Below are 16,141 nucleotides of genomic sequence, written 5' to 3' on the forward strand. Positions count from 1 at the left end.
CTGTGGGAAAAAATCAAGTTCAAGATAGTAGTTACACTCCTTTTAAACTATGGTTGCCAGCAACCTAGAGGCAAAAAGATATCTTATCCTATTATTAGAGGATTAATGGGATGTTCTGTACTTTTATGCCATGAAAGGGTTCAGCTACTTTCCCCGTACATTAATTAAAGGGACAGGGTATTTTTTTCCAGGCCAGTTGGAGGATGGTACTCTGTCAACATTTGTACTGTTAGCTTACAGATCTAAAAAATAAGTTTCCTGGGAACAAGCCACACCAAATGGACCTGAGCAGGATTCTGGGCAGACCTGTTCAAGATTGTTCCCTTGGCCACCCTAAAAAACAACAGATAACCCAAAGCTAAGAAAACGTGCTCCCCCTGTATTTTTCTCTCCCATTTGAACAGGGCCACTTGGCACACTACCTGTATTGCTTAATAAACCCTGCTCAAAGGAGAGCCATAATGCTCGCCAGGTTCTGCCTTGTTACATGGCAGATTTAACAAGCAAGAAAAGGCTAAAAGATTGTGTCCATGTAACGATGGCTCAGTTGAATCTCTGGTCCACCAATTACTACACTGTCTCAGATTCAAGGAAATCAGATCCAAGTATGTGAATCTTACTCCTTTACATTTACCAGATCTCCCCGATTTAATTAGATTACACTACTTGTTGGACAATCCTGATCCTTCTCTCTGTATGATAGTGGCAGACTTTCTCCTGGAAATTACTAAATGCCAGTAGATTTCCTTCGACCTAACATTTATTTCCTGTATTGTATATGCTTTTTAATCCATTTTTTTATTATTGTACTGTTGTCTATGCCAATAAAGGCTTGCTAATAAACAGATAACCCACATGACATTGTGGTCAGTTTGTTGCATTCCATTATCTCTTCATACTTCTTGTCTTTCCCTGCTGAGGTTTTTTCAGACTTGACTGGTTGTCCTTCTTAAAAAAGACTTGCAAGTCCCAGAGTTTCCCAAGGTCCTGCTCCTTTAAATTATCAGCTTCTCCTTTCTGCAGCCCAGCTGGGGACTCCCTGTTCTCTGCTTGTTCCAGAAATAATTATTTATAAGCCCTTTTGAGGAAGAATAAAGAAACAGAGTTGTGCTTACCTGTAACCGTTCTTCATCAAGCGGTCTTCTGTAGAGGCATGATTGGGACTGCACATGTGCAGGCCAGCTGCAGAAAAGATGTCCAAAGCTTTCTAGCAGACTAGAGTGCCTCTCCTCCCTCTGGTGATTTCCCACCAAAATGACAAGGGCACTACTCCCTCAGTTCTCTTTTGGACGCTTCTAAGGGGAAATTTCTGGTGCTGCTCTATGTTTCCTCACCTCGTTCTTGAGGCTGCGGAGACTTGTTTCCTCATCAATAATCATTCTTGTGAAAAAAAACTACATTTAAAGAAGACATTTCTGAATTACCATTTTGTCATGGTTGAAGAGGAGCCTCCTCAGGATTGTGCCAACTGTGACTTTAAAATGGCATTTTTGGGATCCTTTCGGCTCCCTTAAATTTCCACCACAAATAAACCTGAAAAAAGCTAAACGGTTTTTTGGGGCTCATTTTTGGTCTGGCTTTTTTTGGATGCACATCCCCAGTAGTCTTGCCTTAAAGGACAATGTATTCTGAACTGCAATTGCTGAAGTCGGTCCCCATGATGCACAGAGCTGTGCAAATGAGGTGGCGATGAAGATCTGTGTAAGAATAATGATGTTGAGAAAGATGAGGAGGAAAATGATGTTTGGGACATCACACAGGCAATATGCCACAAATTCAGACAAAACACCTGGAGTACATGACAGGACACTATAATTCCAATGTATCCACTGTAGTCATTCTTTCCCTTCAATCAAAATCCCACGGACTACATTATTGTGTCCTATGCCCCTCCACTACACTGGATGTTCATCTTGGACTTTGCAGCTCTCACTCTGCTAGACTAGTGATACTGCAAGAACCATTCCAATAGACCCTGGAAGCCCAGCAAGCATTCCAGGCTCTGAAAACCCAGTTTGCCACCATGCCCTTGCTCAGGCACCCTAGCCTTTGACTTCCATTCATCATGGAGACCAACATCTCTAGCTCTGCTCTCTGGACCATTATGTCACCAGAAGAGTCATCAATGGAATCACTTTGACCCTGTGCATATTACTCATGGCAGTTCACCCTTGCAGAGCAAAATTATAGAATCAGGGAGAAGGAACTGCTGGCTATTAAAGTATCATTTGAAGTTTGGAGATCACCTAGAAGGGGTTTGAGATCCAGCACAGGTGCACATAGAAACAGCAGAAGGGAGAACACCTTCAGACTGTGTGTGAATTGAACCAGATGCAAATTGCTGTTCTTTTTATGGTTCAACTTTACCATCAATTAGCGGCGTATTTGCCTAGGGATGAGGGGTACCCTCTGACCCCAGGCGCCACTAATCTGGTCACATGGGGGTGCAAAATTGCCCCCCCCCACATGACCATGAAGACGGCAAGGCAGCAGGAAGTCCTGTTGTCTCATTGTCTTTGGGCACCCTTGACCCCGCCCATGTCATCATCAACATGTGCAGGGTCGAGGGCATCCAGCTGCCATCCCCCCCCCCCCTTGCTCCTGGCTCCCAGCCGGCAGTCCCTGGCCTCCAAGGGACTGCTGGCTGGGAGCCGGGAGCAAGGGGGGGCGTCTGGAGACAATTTATCTCCAGGCGCCATTTCCCCCCGATATGCCTCTGCTATCAATTACATTCCCAGTACTTAGAACAAGTAGGGGCATGCTCTCTCTTGGAAGCCTAAGTATACTGTTACACCAGAGAAGGAACTTTCAATGCCCCCAGCCCTCCCTGTGCAGGAATGCCAAAGCCTTTTGATTACCTCACAACCTCTCTGTTCAGAGGTACACTGCCTCTGTACCTAGAGGCTCCACTGATCGATCAAAACTAAAAACCTTTGATGCTGACTGGAGGTAGAAAACCTACTGAGCCCTGGGAGTCAGCAACTACCTTCGATCCAAGAACCATCTCTGGCAGAAGAGAAGGGAAAGGGTGATAATTTCTGATGTCTCAGAAGGGGAACTTGGAGGGACTTTTAAAAAGATCAGCACTAACATGGACCTCTCACCAAGGATGAACTAAGGGAGTGAGGCTCCAAAGGAATTGCATTTCTGTAACTTCTGTGGCACACAGATACTTCCCCCCTCTCCTGCTCCTCTCCTGGAAGGCCAGTTTTAAGGGGTAGGGACAGAACCCACATACATTACATGGCAAATCACTGATTTCTTTTTTACATATTGACAGAAGATTTGTAGGCTATACTCAGAAAACTGACAAAATTATTATTACACAAATATTTACAGTGTTTGTTGTACAAGGAGTATCCAGATATAAAAATAAATATGTTACATTATGATATCTTTGGCAGGAATCTCAAAGGCTCTGAAGCTCAGTTAGCAACGACTTTCTGCTCACACACCTAAGGTTAGACTTTTTAAAGTAATGTCAGTCACTGGCAGTTTTAGTAATCTTCACGCTAGATAAGGCTGAGACTGGCAACTGGAAGTTGCATCCATTCCTCGTTCTCCGACTGGGCAACGGCAGGTGGGAAAGGAGACAGTACTACCCAATAAGAATAATGCTGTGCAAGAAACAGATTCTAATCTGGGTTGTTATTTTGAAAACACGTCAGATTCTCTAACATTGAAGCGCTTCTTTTGGCATCGGTGGATGAGATACAAGCAGTGGGAGCTTCTATGCCAGATTAGGGTTGAGAAAGAAAAACAAAAGATGCTTTGTGTGTGTGTGTTTAATGATATGACTACATTAAACACAGATCAAGCCAGGGCCATCTGTCCCTACAGAGGCAGGAAATAAACCACTACAGTACCAGGGGAAAGGACTCTGTTGCACTCCTGTACCTGACATTTTATTTATTTATTGAAAACATTTAATACTGCCTTTCTGCCCAATCAGGTTCCCCAAGCAGCAAACATGGAAGCAATGCTTCTCATATTTTGTGACTAAGTAATTTCCCCTCTCCACACATCCAATTCTGACTCTGCCAGGACATTTGAAACCTATGTGCCTGGAGTGATGTCTTTCCATAAATGCACCCAAAACTTACTGGTCAGTTTTAGATTTGTTTTAGTGGTGTTTTCAGTGAATATCTAACATCTTAACAGTTGCTATTTGGAAACACTGGTGCAAGACACTTGACCCAGCAAGACTGTGATAACTGTCAAAACCAACACTGTAGTATAGAGAAAACACAACTGTAAAACATGAAAAAGCACACACGGGAAAACAAACACTCAGTCCCACACGAGTCCATTGAGAAACTGGACTCAAAGCTATTTTGAGCCAAGGTCTCACAGCCTCCATGGACACAAAAATTTTGGTCACCATCCCTAATGAAGCAACAGACCACTGAAATTGCTCAGAAAGACATCTAACTATTCTTTGGTCTCGTTCATAGGTTCCTCATCCTCTGGCTGAGGAAGAAATATTTGCCAGATGTAGCAAGACGTGCGGAGGCTCCCAAGGCTGCAGAAGGGCAGTAAGGGATACAGAACACTGGGGAACCCTGAAGCTCAGCTGTGAACGCCAAGGCATTGTTGTGCCCTCTCTCTTCCTGGACGCGTGAAGGGCTGGGAGCAGTGAAGGGAACAAGTTGAGTCCTGGAGACATTGTCTTCTTTTGTCTTGGAAGGTACTTCTCCTGCACAGTAAAAAATACCCCAACAGAAGAATACCACAGTGGTTATACGATCCATTAGATGTGGATTCAGCTGTCTGTCTTAGCTGTGGTTTGTTAGGAAACAAACAAATATGGTTTGTTAAGCCTTATTTAAACTTTTGAATCAGAAACCTGGAAGCCATATTTAAGAATGTAGCACTGTAGCAGAGTGAAGTATGATGCCTTCCCACACAAATGCACTCCCCAATGCTAGGCCAAGCAATGCCCTCCCAAGAAAAAGCCAGACTATATGCCATTAAAGGTTAAATTAATTAATTAATTGAAAAAGCCAGACATGCTGGTTTGCTTCTCCATGTGGTCATATAAATGACCTGGACTTCTTGTTTACACTGCAGAGTGACTAACAACATGAACGAGCACTGAAGATAATCAGGCTAATAAGGTTTAAATTCAAGGGCTGGCATTTGAATCAGGAACAACCAAGTAATCTCTTTGGTTCCCAGAGCAGGCAGATTATTAACTGCGTGCTGGGTATGCAAGTAGTTATTTTGGACATCTATACCTTAAGAAATAGCCATCGTGGTTCATCCAATTGGTATTCTTGACATCTAAGAACATAAGAACAAGCCAGCTGGATCAGACCAGAGTCCATCTAGTCCAGCTCTCTGCTACTCGCAGTGGCCCACCAGGTGCCATTGGGAGCTCACATGCAGGATGTGAAAGCAATGGCCTGTGCTATGGCTCATTGTTTAGGACCAACATGTCTGTAATCTCCAGAATATTACTAGGGCATAAGGTTCTTGTTTCATCACCCAGGACACACCACAGACTGTTGAATGTCACTGGACTCCAGACACCACCACAGTCAGATTTGTATACATTGGTTACACAGTTCTGTCATAAGCCCACAAGTACCTTTGCATTCGTCCACAGGAAAGGCAGACAATTCTGGAAGAGACTGTGGGTTGGAGTCAAGCAATTTGTTTGCATTCAAGTCTGACTGCTGGGAAGGACCAATGGAGTCATAAAACTCCTCCAGTGTCTGTGACAAGCGATCAGCTGCAATTCCAAGAGACTCCGTTGTCTGAAATCGAATGGAACAGGAAAAGCCTTGTTTACTGCATAAAGAACCCCAAGGAAAGTGTCTGAAGGTAAAGTCGTATCATTATGGAGTCACCAGGACATTTACAGCCAGGACGTCTTCCAAATCATTCAAGGCAGTTTGAAGTCTGCGGGCCAAGGGTGCACTGAAACTCAGCTACAAGAAAACGATGAACAATTGAAAATAATGAACACTTCGAAACAACCCTAGCCTGTCAGCAAAATAGACCAGCCTGCTCAACCACTCCTCCTGTGCGGGAGGGAAACTAGGTCTGGCAAACTATTTGCTTGAAGTAGTACTGATAATAATTTAATAATTTGCAGTCAGCAACCAGTAATAAAAAGCAACTACAACAAAATGTAAAATAAGAAATTCCAACAGCTTTTGGAATTACATCAGAGTAAAATTGCTAATCAATATCACAGCACTTAGCAGATCAGAAGGTCTCCTGTCCTCCTGATTTTCTGTATTTATTGACCAGAAGGCAAAACTGCGCTACAGATCCAGAAACCCACTCATTCTGACCCAGAAGTAAATGATCTAATCTCCAATTGTTATCTTTCGCCGCCCAATCAGCCACTATAGGTCCTAGTATTTCACCTCTAAGCTTGTTATATATAGGGCATTATCAACTCCATTTAGGGAGCAGGTATACAGCCTCTAATTGTAGGGAACTTCCTTGTATTTGCCCTCCAATACCGGAGAAGGCAAGGTATTGCTTCTAGCTAGTGTTAGCATCCTCCTTTGATTTTTCTTTTCTAAAAAGAATAGGTAGGATGCAGAATTCACCTGATATTTAAGATTGTCAGGTGACAAATGGTGAGGAAGAAGGCTTAGATAAGATTGTCTCTGTATTGTATATTCTTTTTCTAACTAGCACCTGAGCTTTTTCAAGGCCCAGGTGTAAAAGGGTGGGGTGGGGGTGCAGGATCTCAGCTGCTGCAGTGTGGCTTGAACAGCCTTTTGCCAATTTGATTGAAATTCAACTCTTAGTATCAAGGGGAATAGTCCCTGGGGATTTAAAAGGGCTGTGAGCCACTTATTTATAGGTACTATTTTCTAATCCATGCGTCTGACACACATTTTGGTAGTTCCAATAGAGACCTTAAAAATTTGGCCTGAACTTTCTCTAGAATATTAAAAGAAGAAGGGGACAAGCCTAAGTATGATCCATACACCAACTCTGGAATTGTTTTGGCTTTAAATAATTTGAGGGCAGCTGGAACATATAATCCTCCACAAGTTCTACAAAATTTTATAATACGATTCACGGAACTTTCTCCAGCGTTTTCCATTGTGTTACGGGGGTAAAATTTTGCCCCTGAGGACTGTAATGCTACCCCCAAATATTTGAAGCTATGGACTTGTTCAATTTTGTTTCTCAAAACTGACCATACCCTATGCCTGGGTTGTTTTCCTGCAACCAAGATTTCAGTTTTTTGAAAGTTGAATGACAATTTTTTGTTGCAGTAAGAAGCTAGCTTGACCAGGGTTCTCCTTAGTCCTATTTGGGTTCTTGATAGGATCACCGCATCGTCTGCATATAGAAGCTGTCAGAAATTTTTGGAGGTTGGTTGGTCAAATTTTCTACTAGTATATTCAAATATAAAATGAAAAATGTAGGTGCTAGAAGGCAGCCTTGTCTTACTCCCTTATAGGTCTTTATTGAATCAGAGAGCATATCATTTCGATGGTATCTGACTCTTAAAGTGATGTCAGAGTGAAGGATTTGTATAAGTCTCCTATCAATAGAGGAATTTTGTCGTTTCGCCCATAGTCTCTTCCTGGGCACTGAGTCAACGGCCGCTTTCAAATCAATGAAAGTGGCATGTAAAGAGATGTCTCTCCCTGAAGCGTATTTTTGAATGAGATGTTGTACAATAAGACAATGATCTATTGTGGATCTGTTTGCTCTGAAACCCACCTGTTCTGGGGCCAAAATTTCTTCACTAACTAATCAATGTTTCTCTAAAAGATCTATCTAATCAAAGTTTCTCTAAATGATGTTTTGAATAGAGCCTGCTTGTGTTACTGAGTAAGCTTATTGGTCTATAATTTGCCGGGTCAGATTTGTCTCATTTTTTGTAAAAAGGAACAATAGCTGTGCCCCAATTCTTGGGAACTCTACCTGTTTCATCAATAAAGGAAAAGAGAGAGGCCAGGAATGGGCCCCACCACTCAGTGACAAAGGCTAAGAAAAGGGAAGAGGTGGGGAGGCCAATAATTATTGCTGCCTCAACCACAGACCTGTGGAAAATCCCAGTTTTACAGACCCTCCAGAATCGCAGTAAGTCCCACAGGGCCTGGGTCTCAGGTGACAGAGAGTTCCACCAGGCTGGGGGGAAAATGCTCTTGCTGTAGCTGAGGATAGCCAGGTACTTCTAGGGCTAGGGACAACCAGCAGATGATTTCCAGCACAACACAATGCCCTCCGGGGGTTGTGCTGAGATGGTCCTGCAGATCCAACTGTCCCAGACTGATTAGGACTTTGAATGTTAAAACCAAAACCTTGAACTTAATCCAGTACTCAACTGGTAACTAGTGCAGCTGGTGAGGTTCAGGTTGAACATATGATCTCAATGGGGTTCCTGTAAATACCCTCACTGCTGCATTCTGGACCAGTTGACGTTTCCAGATAAACCTCAAGGCATCACCCAAGGCTAGTAGCTTATTTGCTGACCCTCCACAACATTTACCTGCGGCTCCAGTTCTTGGCTATGTTGGGCTTCATTATTCCTTTCTTCGTTATTCCAAGATTGGCTGGAAAATACTGTAACGTCTGAGCACAAATTATTGAAGGTATCGCCTTTTTCTTCTTCTGCGACAGAAAGTCTACAGTTCTCATCCCAGATTTCTGTGCATAAAGAGACCGGCTCCAAATCTGGCAATGGAGCTGAGAATAGGCTAGATGGATCCTAGAAAACAAACCAAGACAATGTCCCAGTGCTATTATTTTTACAAAAGGATTTAAACATCCAATAGTTGGGGGGAAAACACCCCACAAACAAAATTTCTGCAATTTAAATTACAGTGCCTTATCAGTGGGAGTTACACTCTTCTAAGTCCGTTCAATAGAACTTAGAAGTGCATAACTCTGCTTACAGTAGAACTATACAAACTGTTCAAATATCGCAACAGCAGTTTTTATTGCCCTGCCAATGTAAATATACAGAAAATAAATATCCAATCAATAAAAAGAGCAATGTACAACCATTTACTGTAAAAATAGTTAGCAATGACATTTCTCTCCATTCATGTTCATGATTCAATTGCACAGTAAAAGAAGGTCAGACATCATGGGAAGGGAGAGAAAGATGAATTCAAAATTTGCTTCAGATTTCATTTGTTTGTTTCATTTATATCCTGTCTTTCTCCTCAATCGGGACCCAAAGCAGCCCACATCCTTCTTTTTGCCTCCATTTTATCCACACAGCAACCATGCGAGTGTTGGGATATTTGGGCAGTGGAGTGCTCAAAAACATACACACAGCAGCATTTGCGTGTGTTGATAAGAGACTAATAAGTTCTTTGGTTGTTGTTGGTTTCCCAGGCTCTTTGTTGAATAAGTTCTTTGTTGTAAGGAATTCCGTTATAGACAGGATAGAGTAGAGACAGGTTTCTATCAAGTCTAACTAACTGGGATGAACAGAGATGAAGGTGTGTCCTGCCCTCATGGCAAGGACGTAGGCAAGGGGAGGGGTTCTCAGGTTCAACCCCCCCATACATGTCCAAAGCTCCACCCCGTTTGTGGTTTTTTTTGTATTTTTGTGGGTTTTTTGTTTTTGGCCTGCAGGGGGTGCAGTTTTTAGGCTAGAAGCACTACACATTCAGGGATTTGTTGGGAAACTCTCCTGATGATGCCACACAGATTTGGTGAGGTTATGGACTCCCAAAGGGGGTGCTCCATCCCCCATTGTTTCCAATGGGAGCTAATAGAAGATTGGGGCTACACCTTTTGAGAGTCCATAACTTTGGATCCCCTGAACCAAACTTCACCAAACCTGGGTGGTATCATCAGGAGAGTCTCCTAAAGATACCCTGAAAGTTTAGGAGAGTCTCCTAAAGATACCCTGCTGCTCGCTTAACAATTGCACCCCGACAGCAGGCACCCCCCCCCCCCAATTTCCCCAGATTCTCCTTTTAAATCCACACCCTTCAGCATGGGTTTAAAGGGAGAATTTGAGGTCCCCAGTTTAAACATTGAAAGTGATGCTGTTTGGGGGTGGATTCCAGCATCACAGCGGCCGCTCGGGCGGGGGGGCACAAAACTCAAGATTTTGCACTGGGTTCCATTTTCCCTAGCTACACCTCTGCCCGGAGGGGAGGGCAGGGCAGGGCAGGGCAGAAGGGACTGCCTGCTGCGAGCCCAGCTGGTGGGGGCAGGGCAGGGCATGCCCCTCCGAGCCCCCCCCTCATAAAAATCTATACCTATGTCACTGCCTCATGGTGCCAAGTTGAAGAAAGAAGTGTGAAGAGAAGGTGTCAGTCAGAAGAAAGGAAAACTTCCTAAGACTAGCAATCTATAAATAGATAGTACCAGAGCAGGAGAAAGGAAGAATGTTCTGACCTATCTATCTCTCTGACTCTATAGCCCCCTCTGAAGTCTGAGGTTAAGAGATCATGCAGTCTTTCACTTCTAACAGTGAGATAGATTAGGCCTGGGGTCCCCAAGCTTTGTGGGCCTGTCGGCATCTCTGGAGTTCTGATACAGCATGGTGGGCATAGCCACAAAATGGCTGCCACAGCCGCTGCACCAGTTGGAGTCAGCCACAAAATGGAAATCTGGTGAAGCGAAGAACCTTGTGCTGTGGTGGCACCTATGCCAAAGCAATGCTTTCAAAAATCTGCACAGCCAATCTCTTTATTGACTAATCAGAATTCTTGCTAGGCAAAAAAACACTCCAAACCCTATGGTCCCTCTGGTTCTAAAAACACTTGATGGGTACCAAGAAGGATGTTGGTGGGTACCATGGGGACCACAATTATATGACTGACACAAGATCACCTAGTAAGCATCACAGCAGAGTGGGAAACTGACCCTGGGTCGCCCAGATCCTAGTCCACTGCGCTGAACACTATAACACAATGGCAAAGGATAGAACATTGTGGAATTCATGCCAATCGATGGAGTAGTGTTCACAAGTATAAATGGTTTATGAAACAAAGAAAATACAAAGGCTGATTTATTTTCAAAAGACAACCAAAACGTGAGTTTGATGAGAAGTGGGAATTGTGTCAGAGCAGCCGTGACAACAGAAACACAGAGCCAGTTATTCAGCTGCTCTATGAATGCAAGCTGCTAGCTTGACTTTTTTGAAATTCTGTTAGGCAAGCCTACAGGATTATATACTGTTTGGCTGCAAATGTTCTTAATTTTTTTTTTAAAGAAAACACCTTCATTCTGCACCTTAGTTTGCAAAGTTTTTTCCTCTGGTACTAGTCTTGAATTCTCAGGCGACTCTCTGCAGGCATTTCTGGCTTGGCAATCACTTGACTTTTTAGCAGAAACATCCAGTGCTTCTGGAAGATCCTGCTGTGATTCTTGTTGAAATAAGGAAACATCTCCATTTTCCAAACAGATATGTTCCTCTGGGCTGGGCTTCAAATATAAAGCGGAAGGATTTAACTCTCTAAAGCCCTGTTACACAGAAACACAGGAAGTTAAGGGCGGTATATTAAATCTAATAATAAATAATAAATAAATATTTTACATCTGTCAAGAAAAAAAATCTGAACATGCTGTTTCATAAAGAGACCAGTCACAGTAATCAAATGTCTTTCATTTTACCGGTTCTCGTAAAAAAATACTATTACCCACATTTCATCAAATGTTTGGAATCTATATTGAAAGTGTTAAGAGGGAGAGAATTCCTAACTAGTCTGCTCTAATGACCTAGATAACGCATTTGCCTTAAATCTATGGCCATCAAGCCAAGGTGGCAGACTGGCCTAAAGACACGAGGAAAGCCACTGGTCTCTGTGACACCGTCTGTGTGGTACCTGGCACACTGATTTTTCAGCAGTAAACACAGCATATATGGACATGTCACCAAACACATAGGGTCATAAACTGTGAATGCATGTTTGTATGTTAAGTGTCATAACGTTCCAGATGGCTTGTGGTGACCCTGTACGGTTTCACAGCAAGAGATCCAAACATCACATCAAAACCCGTTTGTGTGAACTATAGTCAAGAATGCTAATCATGGTGTGGTCATGGATTTGGGATTTTTTTTAAAAAAAACCATGCAGATGCACATGCTGGTTTGTATCAAAAGTTTGTATCATATTAAACCAGGTTATATGAAAAAGAGAGATAATGTAACTAATTTCATAAGTGAAAATAAGCCGATAGAACGTTTTTAAACACATACTCCTTTTGTTATTTCTCTCAGCAAGCTTAAGATTTAGAGTGTGCCATCAGTCATGAACCTTTTTCTGCTTTGGTTTAGTGCAGCAAGTTGTTTTTTCCATTCTTAGCAAGGTGCACTACAAACTAGCCTGAGAATCCTATTTATATTATCATCAATCAATGTTTCTTATAATGAAAAGATTAGTCAACATTAATTTAACAGCACAATTTTACATACAAATACAAAAATAATATATTTAACATAACATTCATAATCTTATGGTGCAATTATTAATTATACATAAAAGTCATTAAAACATTTGGAATATTTGCTTTCTTCTGGACAAGGTTCCAATACAGAATCTGGCTACTTTAGAAAGGGTCTTTTTAGCACAGTCTGCAAGGAAGGAGATACATCTCGAATTTTCCAGGTTTTTGGTAACTTAGATAGAGCAGGGGTAAGATATGTGGAAGGTATGTATAAACATAAATACAAATCTCTGTGGTAGCAGCCATAATAGCCCAGACTAGCCTGATCTCATAAGAGCTTAGAAGCTAAGTATGGTCAGTACTTGGATGGGCCACCAAAAAGGAAGACTGAGGCTGCTATGTAATAGAAGGCAATATCAAATCACCTCTGCTCATCTCCTCCCTTGAAAATCTCATGAGGTGGAACTTCATGGGGTCGTTGGTTTTGACTCATTGGCACACACTGCTTTTAAGCTCTCTGATCACTACCCACACAAGCAGCCTCATCTATGTCCTCCTTTCACCTTGGAAGGAATATTCTCTCCGCAAATGACTGAATAGCCTCCCAATCTCAATACATTGTGAAAGTAGATATCTTCTTCAGAGCTGGTGTCACAAAGGAAGAGATGAAGGATGCCATCTACGTACTCATCCACCACTCCCACCAGCGGCTTCAACCCACACAACCCACACAGCCTTTGGAATTCAAGGATGGCACCGGAAGTCCAATCGCCCTTAAATTAAAAAAGGATAAGCGCAAAGTCAAGCAAAACATATTTCCGAAAAGTTCACAGAAGAACTGGAACAGATATCAATTTATACAGAGGATGGTGTTAAAACACAAGTAAACACAGCCCAAGGTGTAGAGCCCCACAGGTGTAGGAGGCAAGCTGCCATAGTGATTAGACTGCTGGACTGGAACTGCAGCACCCTGGTTCAAATCACCGCTCAGCCATAATGCTTATTTGGTCACGTTAGGCCAGTTTTGCTTTATAGGCATGACCTGTCTCACAGGAGAAGCGGGGGAGCCACATGTGTCACGTACGAAGCTGCTTTACACTAAATCAGACCTTTGGTCCATTGTCTGCTCAGACCAGCAGGAGTTCCCCAGGGTCTCAGGCAGGTCTGTCAGGGTTTCAGGATCTGTCTTCCGCATCACCTACTGCCAGATCCTTTAACTGGAGACCTGGGGATTGAACCTGAGGCCTTCTGCATGTCAAGCAGATGCTCTCTACCTAAATCACTTTCTCTCCCCAAGTGGTGATTTCCACATGTAAACAATCCATTATAGATCTAACCTCATCCACTAAAGGAGCAGCAGTGGCGTAGGATGTTAAGAGCTCGTGTATCTAGTCTGGAGGAACCGGGTTTGATTCTCCGCTCTGCTGCCTGAGCTGTGGAGGCTTATCTGGGGAATTCAGATTAGCCTGTACACTTCCACACATGCCAGCTGGGTGACCTTGGGCTAGTCACAGCTTCTTGGAGCTCTCTCAGCCCCACCTACCTCACAGGGTGTTTGTTGTGAGGGGGGAAGGGCAAGGAGATTGTAAGCCCCTTTGAGTCTCCTGCAGGAGAGAAAGGGGGGATATAAATCCAAACTCTTCTTCTTCTCTTCTAAAGTATTTATTACCTCGTATCCCCAAAATGCAATGCTTCTCAAGAAGGCCAATTCACACATACAATTATGAATTATTAAGTCCTGAGCAATTCAGTGATATACATGCAGTGGTGTATCAGTTTCAGAATAGCTGGGTGTGTGTCACAAGTAGCTTTTTAAAGAAATGGCTACTTACAAACAAATCACAGGTAGTGGGGGGAGGGATCTGGGTATCAGGGATCTTTCACAAATCAGACTGCAACTTTGGGACCTTTAGGGAGGCTGGTCGCTGGTGTGCCGTCCCCTGCCTACCATCATGGCTGGTTGCTACTTTTATTGTGCTTAGTCCCCTCCCAGGGGGGTAGAATGTCTTTTTAAAGTCACCATCTGTTGTCTGATCCTTTATGATGAAATGTTGTATAAATTATTTTTGGTTTTAATTATGATATTGTATTTACATGGTTGCAATTGTATTTTAGTTTCTGTACACTGCCCAGAGCCCTTGGGCGGTGGGCGGCATATTAAATTTAATAAATAATAACTTAATGTCAAGCTCTGATAACACAGGTTTACGTAGAGATGGAAAAATCTGTAGGTGGACATTTGAGAGTGACAGCTCCAAGCTATTCCTTTCTATTAATCAAGCAAGTAAAAAGGTTACGCAGAGAGTAAATCTCAGTGCACACCCCACAATTAAACAGTACTGGCTGAATTTTCATGCTGCTTTTGTTAAATGCCATTTGTATGTATGTACATGATATTTAGGAGGGCAAGAAACTGCTTTTGTTACTGTCCTACAATTACTTGGGATGACCAGATCCCAAACATATACATACCTTTGCAGGTTTCGTCTGGGACAAGCAACAAGGTATAGCCTGGGCAGGAAGGTCTGCATAGCATTCCCTGCAATATGAACGAACAAATCAATAAATCGTAAAAACTAAGAAGCAACAACATCAGGAGCCCCATATTTTTCAGATGATGGATGATTTACTTACTTAAGAAGCCTCAGATGAGATTTTGGGACTATCTCCATGTTTCCAAAGTCTAGGTAAAATATTTCCACTTGTTGGTCATTGACAACACGATGGATGATACCTCGGTACCACCACTTGTCTTCGAAGTTCCTTACACAGCAAGGATGACCAGGCTTGACTGACGCATCAGGTATGATGTAACGGTCCGCTACAATTTTACTGGCATAGCAACGTCTGAAAGGACATACACAGACACAAAAAACCCCCTCCAGATCACTAAAAGACTACTGTCCAAGAGTTTGGACCCACTGGGTAATCGAATGGGTTTTAAGCAGGCCAATTCACACCTCTCTATTCCCCACCACCAAAGAAAATGATTCTCAACAAAGGCTTTCACGGTCGGAATCACTGGGGTGTTGTGTGGTTTCCGGGCTGTATGGCCGTGTTCTAGTAGCATTTTCTCCTGACGTTTCGCCTGTATCTGTGGCTGGCATCAGATGCTCTGAAGATGCCAGGCACAGATGCAGGCGAAATGTCAGGAGAAAATGCTACTAGAACACGGCCACATAGTCCGGAAACCACACGACACCCCACAATGGTTCTCAATACTCTGAGGGCAATTAGCTTGCTCAGTGTTCAACAAGAAGTGGGGGTGGGCTATAATTCCCAAACTAACATTTGCACAGCTAGGGAAAAATCACTCAAGTATGCAGCATCCCTGACCTTTGGGGGGCGGGCACTTATTGTGGCCATTGTGACAGAAACCTCATGGTCAATGGCCTACCGAGGAAAACAAGCTGAAATCAAAGAACAACAGGAAAAATATTTGGAAACTATTAAATCTCCATCGTCAAATATATCTAAAAGCATTTCTGGGACTGGTTCTGGTTTTTAGTGGGAAAAGGCTATTTGCTTTCAATTCCCAAAGAAAGAGGACGGATTGCTTTCTGTTTGGTCATGGCATTTCCCAGCTCAGGGATGTTAAGAGGTCTGTGTATGCCGGTGTGTGGGTGTATAGCTATGATGCGCCTAGTCAGGTAGGAAGCTCTCCATTCAAGACTCTTTGGATTTTATCACATAAACTCAAAAGATAGGTGGGCATCAGGGAACAATGGAGCTCTGGGGCATGCCAGTGGAGATCACAACACTAGGAACAGGGCATCCTCAATAATGGCCCCAGTTCTGGGCA

The 16,141-nt window shown here is 43.0% G+C and overlaps 1 protein-coding gene across 3 annotated transcripts in view; it reads right to left on the reverse strand.

Moving 5' to 3' along the window:
* Positions 1–3,770: 3,770 nt before the first annotated feature.
* Positions 3,771–16,141, reverse strand: part of TDRD5 (tudor domain containing 5) — a 30,056-nt gene continuing 17,685 nt past the window's right edge. For all 3 annotated transcript variants that reach the window (XM_048497443.1, XM_048497440.1, XM_048497442.1), the window contains 7 exons: positions 14,974–15,186; positions 14,812–14,878; positions 12,903–13,112; positions 11,185–11,415; positions 8,474–8,692; positions 5,591–5,759; positions 3,771–4,696 (listed from right to left, as the gene is read on the reverse strand). In XM_048497443.1, coding sequence (XP_048353400.1) covers positions 4,449–4,696; positions 5,591–5,759; positions 8,474–8,692; positions 11,185–11,415; positions 12,903–13,112; positions 14,812–14,878; positions 14,974–15,186 — 1,357 coding nt within the window. In that variant the 3' untranslated portion in view covers positions 3,771–4,448. The remainder of the gene's footprint in view (positions 4,697–5,590; positions 5,760–8,473; positions 8,693–11,184; positions 11,416–12,902; positions 13,113–14,811; positions 14,879–14,973; positions 15,187–16,141) is intronic.

Source organism: Sphaerodactylus townsendi, linkage group LG05 (assembly GCF_021028975.2).
Source record: "Sphaerodactylus townsendi isolate TG3544 linkage group LG05, MPM_Stown_v2.3, whole genome shotgun sequence".
NCBI lineage: Eukaryota > Metazoa > Chordata > Lepidosauria > Squamata > Sphaerodactylidae > Sphaerodactylus > Sphaerodactylus townsendi.